This window comes from Pongo pygmaeus, chromosome 19 (genome assembly GCF_028885625.2).
Source record: "Pongo pygmaeus isolate AG05252 chromosome 19, NHGRI_mPonPyg2-v2.0_pri, whole genome shotgun sequence".
NCBI classification, from domain to species: domain Eukaryota; kingdom Metazoa; phylum Chordata; class Mammalia; order Primates; family Hominidae; genus Pongo; species Pongo pygmaeus.
In genome coordinates, this window is record NC_072392.2 from 91,371,543 (window position 1) to 91,388,342 (window position 16,800).

Genomic DNA, 16,800 nt, shown 5'->3' on the forward strand with positions numbered 1-16,800 from the left:
GCTGCTGCTGTACCTGGTGCTTCCTTTCCCATGTCGCTCATCTATTTCTAGGGCTCACCCCACCTGCCACACAGCTTCTGGACTTTTACTTTTCCCTGGTGAATTGGAAATCAGATAATAGGATGGACAAATCAAGGCAGCTCAGCTCACAGAGAAAGCTAGTTGGGGTTTGCTTTCTGTTTTCACATCCTCTAAAACTGTACTGGGGATGGTGTGTGTGTGTGTGTGTGTGCGCGTGTGTGTATGTATGTATGTACTTGGAGGAGGGTGAGGAAGGGGAGGCTGCAGGATTGATTATGACTTATTAAACTATTGGAAAAGAGGCTGAATCATCACAGTCAAAAATAAACAGCTGCAACTCCATGCGACTCCCACTTCTTGCCTGTTCCCCTTTGCTCCCTCACAGCATGTAGGAGAGACTGTGCTGGGTCAGACCAGCAAGTGCTGACTGACGTGGCTACAGCAAGGGGACCACCTGTATGGCCGCTGCACCTCCAAGCTGTGGGACGCAGGGACAGCTGGGACCAGTCGACCTCCACTGGCCCTCTGATGGCTCCTAGGACTGAATCTTGGACTCCAGGTGCGGGTCTACACGCCCTGCGCTCATTGGGAACTGCATGGAGAAGCGCTGTCCCCTGAGCCCTTTTTCTCCCTACCCTTAGCCCGGCCCTGCGCCCTGCGCCCGGGGCTGGCCCACGGTAAACACAGCTTTGCTAACTTGTTTGGCTAAGGAAATCACAGAGGTCCCGGTGTAAGTCTGGGTCACCCCGGCCGCCACTCCAGCTGCCTAGAATACACTGGGTGGAAGGGAATCGATTCTGTGAAATCAGAGGGAAAATAGCGCTTGTCCTTGCCATGAGTCTTGAGGAAACCGAAAACGCTTAACCTTTTACGCCCCCGCAGGCGGGTCCCCTCTCTCCCCGCTCCCCGGCTGTCTGTAAGCTCTGCCTGCGGCCACCCGCAGGCGTTTCAGCCGGTCTCACCCCTGTCCTTCTACAGGACCCGGGAGGAGGGGTTGGGGGGGCGGAGCGAAGCCGCTGTGACGTAGCGGGAGGGGGGCGTGGGGAAATGTGACCAGGGGCCCGGGCTGGCTGGGCCAGTCCAAGCGGCGCAGCCACCCATGCGCGCGCGCTCGCAAGACCACCAGTGCCCAGAGCCCCAGTCTGAGGCTTGGCGCCGGGGGTCTGCGGGCTAGGGGAGCTCTCTATGGGCGAGGGGCTAGCGGGAGCCGGCACAAGAGGGTCGAGGAGCCAGGAACCCCAAACGTCCGGCGCCAGGCGCTAGCCAAGCTGCTGCGCGCCCCGGCGCCCAGCTGGCTCGGGGACAGCCGCTGGGTGTCGGAGACCGGAGCTAGCGGATTGCAGCGGAAAAGCAAAGGTGAGGGGTGTGTGTGTGTGTGTGTGTGTGTGTGTGTGTGTGTGAGATAAGAGAGATGGAGGGAGCGAGAAGCGCACTTGGGCACCTGTGTGCATCTGCGCTGATGGTGGTGTGCCCATCCGAGTGCCTGAGCTTAGGTCCCGGTGCGTGATTCTCCGCTCTTGTGCCTTTTGGGGTGATTGTAGTAGGAATGAACGACAACGGGTACCCCTGCCTGAGTAAGGGGGCTGTGGGTAGTGTGCGCTGGAACGGACGTGTCCTCGCAGCCTCATGCCCGTATGCGTGGCGTGTGCCCTTTAGCCCGAGATTTCAGGTGGTAGCTGCGACGGGTGACAACTTCTCTCCCAGCCCCCTGCAAAAGAGACCTGGCGCGAGGGGAGCGAGGCCGTGAGGTGCCAGCTGGGGCTCCTGCGGGAGCGCACCCGGAGATCCGAGCCTGCCAGAGGCAGGCGGCGGGCGCAGAGCGGAGAAAGAGGGGCTTCTCTCCCTAGACGCTGAACGATCTAGGATCCGTCCCCGTCCCCCACCTCGGGACAGAAAGGACAGTTTGTCTAGGTTTGGAGAGAACAAACCACTGCATAGCCCGTGCCCGAAAGCCGCTGGCCAAGTCCCCCAAGCGACTGTTTTCTGCGCCCCGATGTCTCTGTCCTCAGCGCCCCCCCACACCCGGCACCCCTGCTCTGCGTTTCGATACTGGGCGTGCTGGCGCCACAATCTCCGCTCTTGCCTCGTCTTCCTGGAAATGGCACAGAGTTCTTTGGGAAACCCTTGCTCTGAGGATCAGCGTGTTGGATGGCCAGGAGGAGGACTTTCTGGGCCAGCCGGGAGCACCCGCTCCGCGGTCCTGACACTCGCCCCTCCATTTCTCAACCCCGTAGGCCAGCACCGCCCCGGCTTTTCCCCGGCGCTCACGCGCCGCGGTGGCCCTCAGGGGCTTTTGTCACCCTGCCAGTGGGGGCTCTCGCTCTAGCCGCACAGAGACCAAGCCGGGTTCTGCGGGCCCTGAGGGAGGCAGGGGGTGGGAAGTGAATGCGGGAAAGATGATGGGGAGAGGAGAAACTGAAGCTGAGTAGGATTTAGGACCTCCCCTGATGTCCGGTCGCCATCCCAACACTCATTTCTTGGGCTGGTAACCACAACCCCTATGTAAAAGGGAGGAGTGGGTGCAGGTGCATGAGACCATTCTCACCCTCCTCTCTATAGAGCCTGGACATGGTTCAGAGGAAACCAACCACTAGCCATTTCCAGCATCTAACAATTCTTGGGCTGGAAAAACAAAGAATGCAGAAAACGAAACTTCCTTGTATATTTAATTTAACCACAATTCAACTAGAATTGGCTGCCTGGCATTGGAATATTCTTTCTCTGAAATAAAAATGAAACAGAAGTCTCTGGAAGACCTTAAGCGGCTGACTTCTTTGTTAAATAAGACTCCCCATGATTTAAGCTCATTTCTTGCTTAGAGGAGACTTCCAACTCTCAACCGGCTCCCCAGCCTCCCACCTCCACCACCTTCACCAAGACTCTGAACCCTGTCTGTTGCTACTATTAAGCAATTCTGTCCTGTTGAGTGAAACTCCAGTTAAAATGACCGAGTTAGGGCTGGAAAGCAACACTCAGCCCTCCCTTATACTCCCTGCACCATCGTCGTTCCTAGCCCAAAAGCTCTTAGACAGGGGCTCTGTCAGCCCAGGGGGATTCTGTGTTACTCAGACATTGGAGTGTGACCATTCATGTTATATAGATGGGCCCCTGGAAATCCCCATGATAAGGTACACTCTAATTGCAGGCAGCTTGAATAGGATTCTGGCTCTGTAGAATTAAACCAACTGACAAGATGGTTAGAAATGATAACGAAACTACCCAAGTTAATCCAGGGATACTAACCACAGTTTCTGTACAGCTTCTGTTTTAATTGCTGCCAGTCTATGCTTTTTTACCCAATGCAGACATGAAATTCCAGGTGCCTCAGATACTTCACAAAATGGTCAGCCACAAAGCCCAGATCTCACTTCACAGACAGTTGTGTGGTAGGGAAATGAGCACAGAAGGAACGAGCAATGCACCTGGCATTTCAGAATCAATCAGAGGCAAAGGTGAGCAAGGATCCTCAAGAACTTGTTGCTGGCCAAGTCTCCTTTAACTCATCTGCGGTCTTTCCAAGGATTAAGAAGTAATCTTCCATCTACACCCAGGCACCAGGAAAAGTACCTAGCTCAGGGGAAATGTGTCAGCAAAGTGAATTAGTCCCACTCTGCTGAACACGCCACCCTTTGAACATCTCGCCTCTTCCTAGATTGGCCTCTTTGCTGTCCTCCTGCTTCACTCTTCATATACCCAAGACCCAGCTCAAACATTTCTCTTTGGAAGCCTCCTCTGAGTCCCCCAGGAAAGGAAGGCATTCTTAAGTCCTTTGCTTGTCTCTCATGCAACGCCCACCCTATATGAGCTGGCTTCCTTTCCTATCTCCCCTTTTAAATATCACCTTCTAGAGGGCACCAGCCAAGTTTGTTCATTTCTACATCCCTGCTGTCAGCACAAAGAAGCCTCCTCTCCACCCCCCCGCAACCCCCATGATATTTTTTGAATGGCTGTATATCAATCATTTAATTATGGGATGAACTATTGTTTTAGATCTTAAGCCAAGCCAATAGTGCTCCAGTTATTTTCTCAGCAAGGAAGTAACACAGGAGTCAGTTGCTTCAAACCAAAGCCCAGTTATCAGCCGTTCGGTCTCTATGCCACTGAGGAGCAGAAGGGATGCCTTGAGACGTGCAAAAGACTTGGGGCCAGGTGGCCTGTGTTCACATCCCAGCTCCACCAATTATGTACAAGAGAATGGGAATGAGCTCCTTAAACTCTAAGCCACAGTTTCCACATCTCTAAAATGGGGGTGATTATCCCTACCACCTAGGACACTTGGGGAGATCAAGGGAACAGTGGGTGCGAATGAATTATATCAGTGCTGGAAGCCTTCTGCTTACTTCTGTGAAAAAGCTTGTGTCCCACACCTGCTTCCCGTTTTTGTCCTTAATTAGAAAATGGCAGGCAAATTCTCCGGGATGTTACAGCACTTGGGAGCAGCATCCCCTTAGGGACTTTGGGAAAGAGCTCGTGAGTAAGTCAAGCATTAGGTATTGGAAAACAAAAATAGAAGAAAAACAAAAAATAAACTGAAGCCTACATTTCAAAAATGAAAGCAAACCAGACTTTTAATACTGAAGACTATAAATTGGTTCACCACGTAGGTAGATTTCAATAAATGAGAGATTATGAGATGGTAGAGGAAAACATGGGGGGAAACAACACTTACGAGGTTCCCATTATGAGCCCAACGCAAGGCTAAGCATTTTCACATACATTCCATCATTTAACCTTCATGACACCCCCATGTGAACAAATAAGAGTCAGAACCATTAAGGACCAGGCATGTGGTCACACGGGCTCAGCAGTGGAACCCGGTTTGTTCTACCTCTAGAGTCTGGGTTTTTTCCACTACGGCATTTTCAGAACGGAAAGACTCCAAGGCGGTCAGCAAGTCAGCATAGATTTCCTGGTAGGGAAGAGGCCAGGAATGTCAGTGTCAGACCCTTCTGAGGTCAGGCGCTGAACTTCTCCAAGCTCTGCCTTTCTGCAGTTTAGATCAGTCAACTTCTTAGGGGTCAAAATATGTGCTTTTTGAAGCCACAGCCCTCCCCCACATGTTCGTCAGCAGATGATGGCTGAACCCAAACCCTTCCCTACTATTGGAAAAACAACTCAAAAAGTCTGCACACTGATGAGGAACTCTAGAGCTTAATGTTGATGTGGAAAGATAATACATTTTTCAATTAAGAGTATGTCTGAGAGGCTAAACCAGAAATGTGTAAATTTGGTGAGAGTTTAAACAGCTTGTGACCGACGGGCCAATCTTCCTTTTTTCCTTCCAGATGTCACACTGGATCCTTGGCCTCCAGGGTCCATTAAGGTGAGAATAAGATCTCTGGGCTGGCTGGAACTAGCCTACGACTGAAAAGCAGCCATGGACATGGCGGATGAGCCACTCAATGGAAGCCACACATGGCTATCCATTCCATTTGACCTCAACGGCTCTGTGGTGTCAACCAACACCTCAAACCAGACAGAGCCATACTATGACCTGACAAGCAATGCAGTCCTCACATTCATCTATTTTGTGGTCTGCATCATTGGGTTGTGTGGCAACACACTTGTCATTTACGTCATCCTCCGCTATGCCAAGATGAAGACCATCACCAACATTTACATCCTCAACCTGGCCATCGCAGATGAGCTCTTCATGCTGGGTCTGCCTTTCTTGGCTATGCAGGTGGCTCTGGTCCACTGGCCCTTTGGCAAGGCCATTTGCCGGGTGGTCATGACTGTGGATGGCATCAATCAGTTCACCAGCATCTTCTGCTTGACAGTCATGAGCATCGACCGATACCTGGCTGTGGTTCACCCCATCAAGTCGGCCAAGTGGAGGAGACCCCGGACGGCCAAGATGATCACCATGGCTGTGTGGGGAGTCTCTCTGCTGGTCATCTTGCCCATCATGATATATGCTGGGCTCCGGAGCAACCAGTGGGGGAGAAGCAGCTGCACCATCAACTGGCCAGGTGAATCTGGGGCTTGGTACACAGGGTTCATCATCTACACTTTCATTCTGGGGTTCCTGGTACCCCTCACCATCATCTGTCTTTGCTACCTGTTCATTATCATCAAGGTGAAGTCCTCTGGAATCCGAGTGGGCTCCTCCAAGAGGAAGAAGTCTGAGAAGAAGGTCACCCGAATGGTGTCCATCGTGGTGGCTGTCTTCATCTTCTGCTGGCTTCCCTTCTACATATTCAACGTTTCTTCCGTCTCCATGGCCATCAGCCCCACCCCAGCCCTTAAAGGCATGTTTGACTTTGTGGTGGTCCTCACCTATGCTAACAGCTGTGCCAACCCTATCCTATACGCCTTCTTGTCTGACAACTTCAAGAAGAGCTTCCAGAATGTCCTCTGCTTGGTCAAGGTGAGCGGCACAGATGATGGAGAGCGGAGCGACAGTAAGCAGGACAAATCCCGGCTGAATGAGACCACAGAGACCCAGAGGACCCTCCTCAATGGAGACCTCCAAACCAGTATCTGAACTGCTTGGGGGGTGGGAAAAAAACAAGCCATGCTCTGTCTACTGGCAATGGGCTCCCTACCCGCACCAGCTTCCTTCCTGCCACCTCCCACACCTGGCTTCTAGAATAGAGGATTGCTCAGCATGAGTCCAATTCAGAGAACAGTGTTTGAGTCAGCTTGTCTGATTGAATGATAATGTGCTAAATTGATTACCTCCCCCTTAAAGCGAACATTGAAATGCAGGTAGACAATTCAAAGTCTGGAGAAGAGAGATCATGCCTGGATATGATCTTTAGAAACAACAAAAATAGAAAAAAATAAGTATCTGTGTGTTTGTGTATTTAAAACTCAATAGGTAATCTTGTGTTTTTATATTTATACTTGTATATTCCTATTTATTCTCTGTATAGGCATTACCTATGTTCCTGTGTTCACATACACAAGTAGCAAATTCGAGTATGCACAGTGTAGATGGACATTTGCCACAATACACTGCCCGCAGAAATGGACTTACTGTGAAGCCAGTAAAGTTCAAGCTTCAGGGATCTCTCTTGCACGGGCCTTTCCAACACCCAGGAGGGACTTGGGCAGTATGTTCATGTGGTCATATGTTTTTGTAAAAAATTGTCAAAGTAAGATATTTTTGTATTGTTTTTCTCAAAGAGGACCCTCATATAAGCTTCAAGCCTCACAAACTTCTAGCCTCTGCCCTTGGGGATTTGCTTCATTGATTTCAGGCAAGTGAGGTCAATGTAAGAAGGGAAAGGGAGAAGATATTTGAAGAACCAGAACGTAAATTCATGTGTTTCCACTTCTCAGATATAGTCAGAGAATTATTCATTTGCCCAAAAGGACTCAAGTGGTTGTGGTCATCCATCATTGTATTTACCAAGACAAAGCCAACTTTGTTATAAGATTGCATTTTTTTCTTTTCAAATTGCTTTAGTTTTTCTTAGGGAGCTATAAGGGGGGAAAATCACTAACATGAAAGGCAAAAAATGGACTATGATTCCTGTGGGGAAACAATTTCATTCTCTCCATTGTGAAAATAAGTGAATAAGAGTGAAGCAAAATTACACCTTTATGAGAAACCATAAAATTGTTTTTATTTTTCAGGCCAGACAAAGCTTCCTAATGAAAGAAAATGGAAATGTAATTCAACACTCCTCAAAGGGGATTTTAGAGGACTTCATACAAAGCTGGGTATTAAGAAAACCACAAGGCACGGCTGGGCGCGGTGGCTCATGCCTGTAATCCCAGCACTTTGGGAGGCCGAGGTGGGTGGATCACCCGAGGTCAGGAGTTCGAGACCAGCCTGGCCAACATGGTGATATCCTGTCTCTACTAAAAATATATAAATTAGCCACGCGTGGTGGCACGTGCCTGAAATCCCAGCTGCTCAGGAGGCTGAGGCAGGAGAATCACTTGAACTCGGGAGGTGGAGGTTGCAGTAAGCTGAGATGCCACTGCACTCCAGCCTGGGCAACAAGAGCAAAACTCAGTCTCAAAAAAAAAAAAGAAAGAAAACCACAATGCACACTAAAGACCAGAGGACATTGTTCATAAAACAAAAGCACCCTCACCTGCCAATGAATATGCAGCGTGCAGGGGGTGTGGTGTGAGTGTTGGTGGGGCCCTACCACTCGGAGATACTGCTGTGCCGCCTGCCCCGCTGACTGTATACACAGTAACTGTCATATCTTTAATGCCATGGACTCTCTGAGCCGCTCTGCAAGGACTATTGTAGACAGGCACTTCACACCATAAAGTGGCATTTTTTTTGTTCCCCAAACTGACATTTACAAGCGATAAGAAAAGAGACAATATCCATTTCATTGACTGATTATTTTCTAGAGTATGAAGAAATACACACCTGGGTGTCTGCAAGGATGTCATCATCTTTGGGTTTTGTCTGAGAGCATCACTCAGCATCTCACACATAGATTTTACCATATTTTTAAATGAGCTTTCCTCTTCCGGCTCCCTAAGCAAGCGCTGTTGGCCAGTGGGAGTGACTAAGTGCTCCACCTGTGGGTGTCCTTCTTAATGTGCTGCTTTTGTTCCGTATAAATTCACACCACTTCATTCCCAAAAGTACTTCCTGTGGCTCAGAAAAATATGTTCAATAAGATTTTGGATAGATAAATCCATACAAAAATAAAAAGAGGTATAGTTATAAAACAAGACTATAGAAAAAGTTGTTGCAGAAATTGCATGCAGTAAAATCCCACACCATTAGTAAATGTAAGGTCAACTGTAAGTTCAGCTCAGGGCTTCCTAGCAGCCCTGTTTAGTGAAGTGTGATTTTTTTTTTTTTTAAACAAAAACAAGCAAAGATTTGGAAAAAAATGCTTTAGACCTAACTTTACAATTATTATAACATGAGATGTTCCAGGGTCCTTGAATAAATGCTGAGTTTTAGGGAAATGATTCCAAGGGACCAAGAGTTGGTAGAAACAATTTCAAGGCAGAGAAGACTGATTCTACAGGCCGGGCGTGGTGGCTTATGCCTGTAACCCCAGCACTTTGGGAGGCCGAGGTGGGTGGATTGCCTGAGGTCAAGAGTTCAAGACCAGCCTGGCCAACATGGTGAAACCCCGTCTCTACTAAAAATACAAAAAATTAGCCAGGTGTAGTGGCGAGCGCCTGTAATCCCAGCTACTCGGGAGGCTGAGACAGGAGAATGGGTTGAACCCAGGAGGCGGAGATTGCAGTGAGCTGAGATTGTGCCATTGCACTCCAGCCTGGGCAACAAGAGTGAAATTTCATCTCAAAAAAAAAAAAAAAAAACGCAAAAAAACAAAAAACAAAAAAAAAAAACAAAGACTAATTCTACAGTACTCATGATCCTGCAACCAGGGAAACTGCCTGTAGGGAGGCCAGAGTCCAAAGCAGCCACCTGTAACCTGAAAATGAAATGCAGACCCAGGCATCTGTGGGTCTTCATCAGCAGGATGACCATTCTAAGGCTAAAAGACAGGCCTTCAAATCTGATGCTATAATTCCATCCAAGTACACAGTTAGGTTTCTACCATAGGGAAAGCTATTCTCCACTTTTTGAAGTATCTGTTTCAAAGATAACTTGCTCTCTGGTTTTCTTTTATCTAAAAGAGAGAATCAACATGCTAATTTAAAGGTTAACATCATTTTAATTCAAAAATTTTAGTCTCTATTCCATATTTAATGATGAAGACAAATCTGCTGGGTGCTGGGAGGGAATAAAAAGTAATGCACCCCATTGATTTCAGAGTATCTGATCACTTGGGTTATGCAAGCTGCTACTTACCTGCCATTAGCATGGGTAGTTAAGTGCTGATGAAACCTAAGTGGACTCAGTGAAAAAGATATTGGGAAAAATAATATAATATCATGGCCTATGTTGAATGATGTTAGCTCATGTTTCAGTAACAGAGTTGGGTAATATCGGATGTGTAGATGAAGCTTTAGCAGGGCTGGGCACGGTGGCTCATGCCTGTAATCTCAGCACTTTGGGAGGCTGAGGTGGGTGGATTACCTGAGGTCAGGAGTTCAAGACCAGCCTGGCCAACATGGGGAAACCATGTCTCTACTAAGAAGACAAAAATTAGCCGGGTGTGGTGGTGTGTGCCTGCAATCCCAGCTACACAGGCGGCTGAGGCAGGAGAATCGCTTGAACCCGGGAGCGGAGGTTGCAGTGAGCCAAGATCGCGCCACTGCACTTCAGCCTGGGTGACAGTGCAAGACTCCATCTCACAAAAAAAAAAAAAGAAAAAGAAACTTAAGTGGGGTTCATACCATAGCATGGCAGAGGGACACTGGAGAATAAAATGGCATGCAGAGAGGAACACGCGGGCTGGTGGATGGGGCTTCTAGACCTGGCAGTGAACTGGAATCTATTTGCTTACACAAATTTAACCTTCTCTCCATGACGGAATACAAGTGTTTTTTGCCGAAACTCGCAGCCCCAGCTGCCCTAGATGAGGAGCACCGTGCTGGAAAAGTGCACAGGCTGATCACAGAGACAGGTAGGAAGCAAAGGACTGTTAAAATACATGTTCTGGGCTGGGGATGGTGGCTCACACCTGTGATCTCAGCACTTTGGGAGGCCGAGGCTGGGGAATCGCTTGAGCCCAGGATTTTGAGACTAGCCTAGGCAATATGGTGGGACCCTGCCTCTTTAAAAAAAAGAAAAAAAAGAAAAGAAAAGAAAAGAAAGAAAAAAAGATTCATATTCCTGATCAGCTCTGAATGTGACTATTCAATGAAGACAGTAAAGTTACAGTGTAAGGCACACATGACCTTTGGCCTTGCTAAAGAACAGTGGCTGAAGGTCTAGCAAACATAATGCTTGTCTTAGGTTACCTGTTGATTTAAAAACAACAACAAAAACCCATACAAATAGTAAAATATAAAAACAAATTAATGTTTTATAGACCCTGGGGAAAAGAATTTTCAGCAAAGTACAAAAATTTAAAGCATTCCTTTCTTTAATTTTGTAATTCTTTACTGTAGAACAGCTCAAAATATCAGTTCTGTTTTAAGTAACAGAATTAATAACAGCAGGGAAACGTAATTTGGATTGTAAAATTCTTGCTTTAATAAAAATTCTTTAAACAGTGAAAAAAAAGAAAGAAAGAAAGGTGGCAAGAGAATTATCAAAAGTTTCCATAGATGGTTGGGAAGATCTGATTAGTGTTTCCAAAATGCTTATCATTCTAAGAATCCCAATAGCTGGCAAGCCAAGCAGTGGAACTTACAGTAATGACAATCAATCACTTGTCTCATCCACATTTTTGCCAAATTGAAAAACACCAAATTTCCCATCAAACGTTCTGTCAGAGTAAACCTTTACCTAAGTGCTTGTTTTGCTTTTAATATGTGAATTTCTGGGAACATTCCCATGGGCAGTCTCTAATTTTTTTTTTTTTTTTTTTTTTTTTGAGATGGAGTTTTGCTTTTTCACCCAGGCTGGAGTGCAGTGGCACGATCTTGGCTCACTGCAACCTCCCCCTCCTGGGTTCAAGTGATTCTCCTGTCTCAGCCTCCCAAGTAGCAGGGATTACAGGCACGTGCCACCATGCCCAGCTAATTTTTGTATTTTTAGTGGAGATGGGTTTTTGCCATGTTGGCCAGGCAGGTCTTGAACTCTTGACCTCAGGTGATCTGCCTGCCTCGGTGTCCCAAAGTGTTGGGATTACAGGCATGAGCCACCATGCTCAGCCAATTTTTCATCATCTCTCTCTTTCCTGGACAGGCTGGGTTGGGGGGAGGCACAGGGAAAGAACACCTCTTTGCTTAGATATTGGTGTCTAGTGGGGATACTAAATTCATTTCCTGATCCTGCTAGGCCTGGAAGCAGGAAAGAGATGTCCTGGTTAGAGATAAAATTGTCCTATCCTTTTAGAAAAGCCTGTTAAGGAATATGATGCAAAGCCACCTTCGACGAAATCTGAAATGATATCCCACAGCCTTGTCCACTCCAATTATTCAGTGACAGGGCCTCCAGTTGCTTAAGCCATAAAGAAGGCCCCTTTGCAGTAGGAGTCACCGAAGACAGAAAGGGAAGCCCAGGATGAACCCAGTCCTAAGGGCTGCTGGCGGCCACCAAATAAGACTGTTTTAGCCCTGGACACAGAGGGAGACACAGTCATCCCAGATCCTTACAAAGAATACATTGCCAAGGACCCCGAAGGAAATCTGCTAGTCTTAAGAGAGGAAGACCCACGACCAGCTCTCTGGGACTACCTGTCAACTCAGCAGGTGCAGCCAGGGAGCAGCCATGCTTCTTCTGCCCTCCCAGTGGGCTGGGCTATCAGTTCCTGGGAGGGTTCCTGTCCCCATGTTAAGGGGATACGTACATTGCTGAGTACGCTGATATCTTTTTCATGGGTATGATTTTTTAACAAGAAAGCTAAATGGTTCTCGTGTAACATAACTGAAACAGTTTGGCTGTGTCCCCACCCAAATCTCATCTTGAACTGCAGCTCCCATAATCCCCGTGTGTTGTGGAAAGGACCCAGTGGGAGGTAATTGAATCATGGGGGTGGTTACCTCCATGCTGTTCTCGTGATAGCGAGTGAGTTCTCACGAGATTTGATGGTTTTATAAGGGGTTGTCCCCACTTCGCTCTGCACTTCTCCTTGCTGCCACCACGTGAAGAAGGGCGTTTGCTTCCCCTTCTGCCATGAGTGTAAGTTTCCTGAGGCCTCTCCAGCGATGTTGAACTTTGAGTTAATTAAACCTCTTTCCTTCATAAATTATCCAGTCTCGGGTATGTCTTTATTAGCAGCGTGAGAACAAACTAATACAATAACCCAAGGCTTGGTGGCTTTCTTAACATTAACCAGCATTCCGCTTCTCCGGAGACATGGATGGTGTTCTAAGGCTCTCAAGTTCCCAACTTGTACCTTCACTCTAGTTTGTGCTCCCAAGCACATGCACACATAAACACACACGTAATGTACATGCATATAGGTGGCACGACAGAACACGTGTGTGATGCTTCACATGTATGACGCCCTCCCCTTGTCCGCTGCCCTGCTCCAGCCCATTTCCATGGCTCAGTCTACTTCTGCTCATCTTGTTTGCTTAAGTACCATGGATGTGAAAGACACGCTCACGTGTGTGTGATATTCATGCACATACATGTTAGGCACACGTGATGCACATGTGTACATGGGAGGCATGTGTGTGACATGTACACACAGTATACATCCTATATCGCCTCGGCAAGACCTCAGTGCAGAGATTCTCCAGCAGCTTTAAACAGAGGATGATAAGTATAATTTGACTAACTCATCTCAAATCTAGGGATATTTAGTCTTTTTTTTGAGACAGAATTTCGCTTTTTTTGCCCAGGCTGGAGTGCAGTGGTGCGATCTTGGCTCACTGCAACCCCCACCTCCAGGTTCAAGCGATTCACCTGCCTCAGCCTCCCGAGTAACTGGGATTACAGGCACGTGCCATCATGCTCAGCTAATTTTTTTTGTATTTTTAGTAGAGATGGGGTTTCACCTCGATGGCCAGGCTGGTCTTGAACTCCTGACCCCAGGTGATCCACCCACCTTGGCCTCCCAAAGTGCTGGGATTACAGGCGTGAGCCACCCCGCCTGGCTAGTTAGTCATTTTTTCTAGACTGCTGCCACAATAGGGAGGAGGACATTATGCATAAACTAATTTTTTACCCAGAGAATTCCATGCTAGATCACAGACTGCATGCCTAGCATGCCCAGCCCCAGCCAGCTGTCCCTGCCTCAATTCAACAACAACAACAAAAAGGGTTGGCAAAAGGGTGTGATGGCTTCCTACAAATCACCCCCACCAGTCCATCGGCATAAAGCACTTGTACTGCTAACAGCAACATTTTTGCATAAGAAAAATGATACAATTTCTTCACAGAAAAATCACTGAAAATAATTCTTAAATTGAGTCTCATCAATGACAGCATCCTAACAGACATTTCTTCCCCCTGGCCCCCCGGACCACGCTTCTTAATACAAATCCAAGGCTGAACCCTATGGGGAAGCTGTGATACTCTGCCAGTGAGAAAATGAATGGCTGCTGTCTTCCTTGCCCGTGAGCACACCTCTGCAAAAGAGTCTCTTAAACAGAAAGGAAACCCTCCCCTTGTCCATGGTCCTGCTTGTTCATTTCCGTGGCTTGGGATATCTACCTTGGCTCATCTTGTTTGCTTAAGTATCAGCCAGTGTGTGATGGGGAAGAGAGTATTGTTATATCTTCCTTTGAGGAACAGAAGTCTGATCTCCAGGGTTCATTCTCAAGATTAATTAAAGCTAGCCTAGTCTCAGCTGTGCTGCCAGCCCAGCGTGCTAGACACTCACAGAGCAAAGGCTTGGGTGGAAGGAAGACTTACTTTGTTTGCCTTCAGCTTAAGCACTTTTTGGCAGATGAAAATCCTGTCCTAAATGTCTCTTCCAAACTCCCAGGTGGGTGGGCTCGGGAGATGACAGACCACAGCTGTTCCACTTTTCTTCTCTGCACCTTCACGTGACCACCTGTCTCCAAGGGTTTGCAAGCTCGAAGGTAGCAGAACATGCAACTTCAGCCATACCATGTGGCCTCCTCGAAGGTCTGTCTTTGCAGCCCAGGAAACCTGTTGCTTCTTGGTTTTAAATGGAACATTTCTAGTCCAGCTGAGCTGACACAAAATCTGGCTGGATACCAGTAATATGGTTCTGGGATGTTGGGCAGACGTGGAAATGGGTATTTAGAGAGTTTGGGATTTTGAGGGCTTCCTTCCTGCCTCCAGGACCAATAAAGTAAATGTTAATTGCTGGAGAAGAACCAAGGTGAGGCACTGATGTGGCAGGTTGCTTCAGCAGACCTGCCAGCAGGTTTTCAGAGATCAGCTTCACCTTAAAGAGTGTCAAGGTCAGTGGAGGCCCACTTTGCTCTCGGCAAAGTCAAGACAGGAGACCAGCTAGCTGCCTTTGAGCAGGGAGTCTCACATGTTTAAAATTTAGCAATTAGAGTTTGTTTCCTTTAACTATGCCCTTGATCTGGCTTTCAAAACAATGTCCCCTTATAGTTTATATTTAAAATTTTAACTTCAGCACTTTGGAAGGCTGAGGCAGGAAGATTGCTCGAGCCTAGCAGTTCAAGATCAGCCTGGGCAACACAGAGGACCCTCATCTCTACAAAAAAAAATTTTTAAATCAGCCAGGTGTAGTGGTGAACACCTGTAGTTTTAGCTGCTTGGGAGGCGGAGGCAGGAGGATAACTTGAACCTGGGAGGTTGAGGCTGCAGTGATCCATGATTACGCCATTGCACTCCAACCTGGGTGATAGAGACTCTGTCTCTAAAAATAAAATATAAAAATAAAAATAAGATACAAATTTAAAATGCCTTTTTATTTTTATTTATTTATTTGAGATGGAGTCTCACTCTGTTGCCCAGGCTGGAGTGCAATGGCCGATCTCAGCTCACTGCAACCTCTGCCTCCCGGGTTCAAGCAATTCTCGTGTCTCAGCTTCCCCAGTAGCTGGGATTACAGGAGTGTGCCACCACACCCAGCTAATTTTTGTATTTTAGTAGAGACAGGGTTTCACCATGTTGGTCAGGCTGGTCTTGAATGCCTGATCTCAAGTGATCCACCCGCCTCGGCCTTAAAATCCCTTTTTAGAGAGGCATTTGAGAATTCCACAATATTTCCTTTAAACAACTCGAAAGGGACACTTTGTTTTCATAAAATGCGGTTGGGAAGCAATTTCGAAGGAGTCAACAAAGGCATTTCATCCCAGGGTGGATGGAGCAGAGCCAGGTCTCATTCTTTTTCTCCATCTCTCCCTCCTTTTGGTCTTGTCTGCCCTTTGACAGAAACAATTTAATATGTAGCTGAGCAGAGGAAAAGGGCTCCTAGTTAGAACAGCCAGCTAAGACAGGGTTCCCATTAACTTGGAGGGGTCAACCAGCCAGCTTAGCCAGCTCACAGAGGTCTCATATGCACGCTCTGATTGCCAATAAAAAGTAGCAGCAGACAATTCAAGGGCAAAGACCCAGGAAAGTCTCCATTCGAGGGTCCAACAACCTGAGATCCATCTCATCAGTAAAGAGCAGGGCGTGGAGTACAGGGAGCTGACATTTAGAACTCGTTAAAATCTAGTATAATCTGAACAGTGCATTGTTCCTGAAGCCTTCCTACTCCTGATTTCATAGCTAATCTATCCATCACTTTCTGGCTGTCACTCACCCATAAACAACTGCGCATTTTTATAAACAGTAGATCAATCATGATCAAAGGAAACTGAACACTCTTTCCACATGGCTCCCACACACACCTCACCCCCGCTCTGTCCTTTTGGGTGGTGCTGAGAAGCCTTTGAGATCACCCCAGTCTTTGAAGACTAAATGGAGACAAGGAAGCTTGGGACATCCAGGAAAAGCCTTCAGCAGCCCTGACTGCAAAAACAGTTTCAATTATGTGATGTGATTGATGGTTTTAACATGTCAAGAATAGGTGTGCACATGGTCCACAGCTAGAATTTTTATTATTATTATTATTATTATTATTTGAGACAGAGTCTTGCTCTGTCACCCAGACTGGAGTGCAATGGTGTGATCTCAGCTCACAGCAACCTTCACTTCCCGGGTTCAAGCAATTCTCCTGCCTCCCCAGTAGCTGGGATTATAGGCATGCGCCACCATGCCCGGCTAATTTTTATATTTTTAGTAGAGATGGGTTTTCACTGTGTTGGCCAGGCTGGTCTCGAATTTCTAACGTCAAGTGATCCACCAACCTCAGCCTCCCAAGGTGCTGGGATTACAGGCATGAGCCACCGTGCTTATTATTATTATTATTATTGTGGTATTTT

General features: G+C 47.3%; 2 protein-coding genes across 6 annotated transcripts in view; one reads left to right on the top strand and one right to left on the bottom strand.

Annotated features, from left to right (window-relative positions):
• The window catches only part of SLC39A11 (solute carrier family 39 member 11), a 569,718-nt gene that overhangs the window by 539,956 nt on the left and 12,962 nt on the right, over positions 1-16,800 (bottom strand). The gene's annotated exons all lie outside the window — the stretch shown is intronic.
• Positions 1,095-9,219, top strand: SSTR2 (somatostatin receptor 2). Its single transcript, XM_054459868.2, has 2 exons — positions 1,095-1,377; positions 5,307-9,219. Exon 2 carries the CDS (start codon positions 5,399-5,401, stop codon positions 6,506-6,508), a length of 1,110 nt encoding a protein of 369 aa, XP_054315843.1. The 5' UTR covers positions 1,095-1,377; positions 5,307-5,398; the 3' UTR covers positions 6,509-9,219.

Excerpts from the sequence above, each read along its gene's own strand:
- SSTR2 (XM_054459868.2), top strand. The coding sequence starts at position 5,399 with ATGGACATGGCGGATGAGCCACTCAATGGAAGCCACACATGGCTATCC.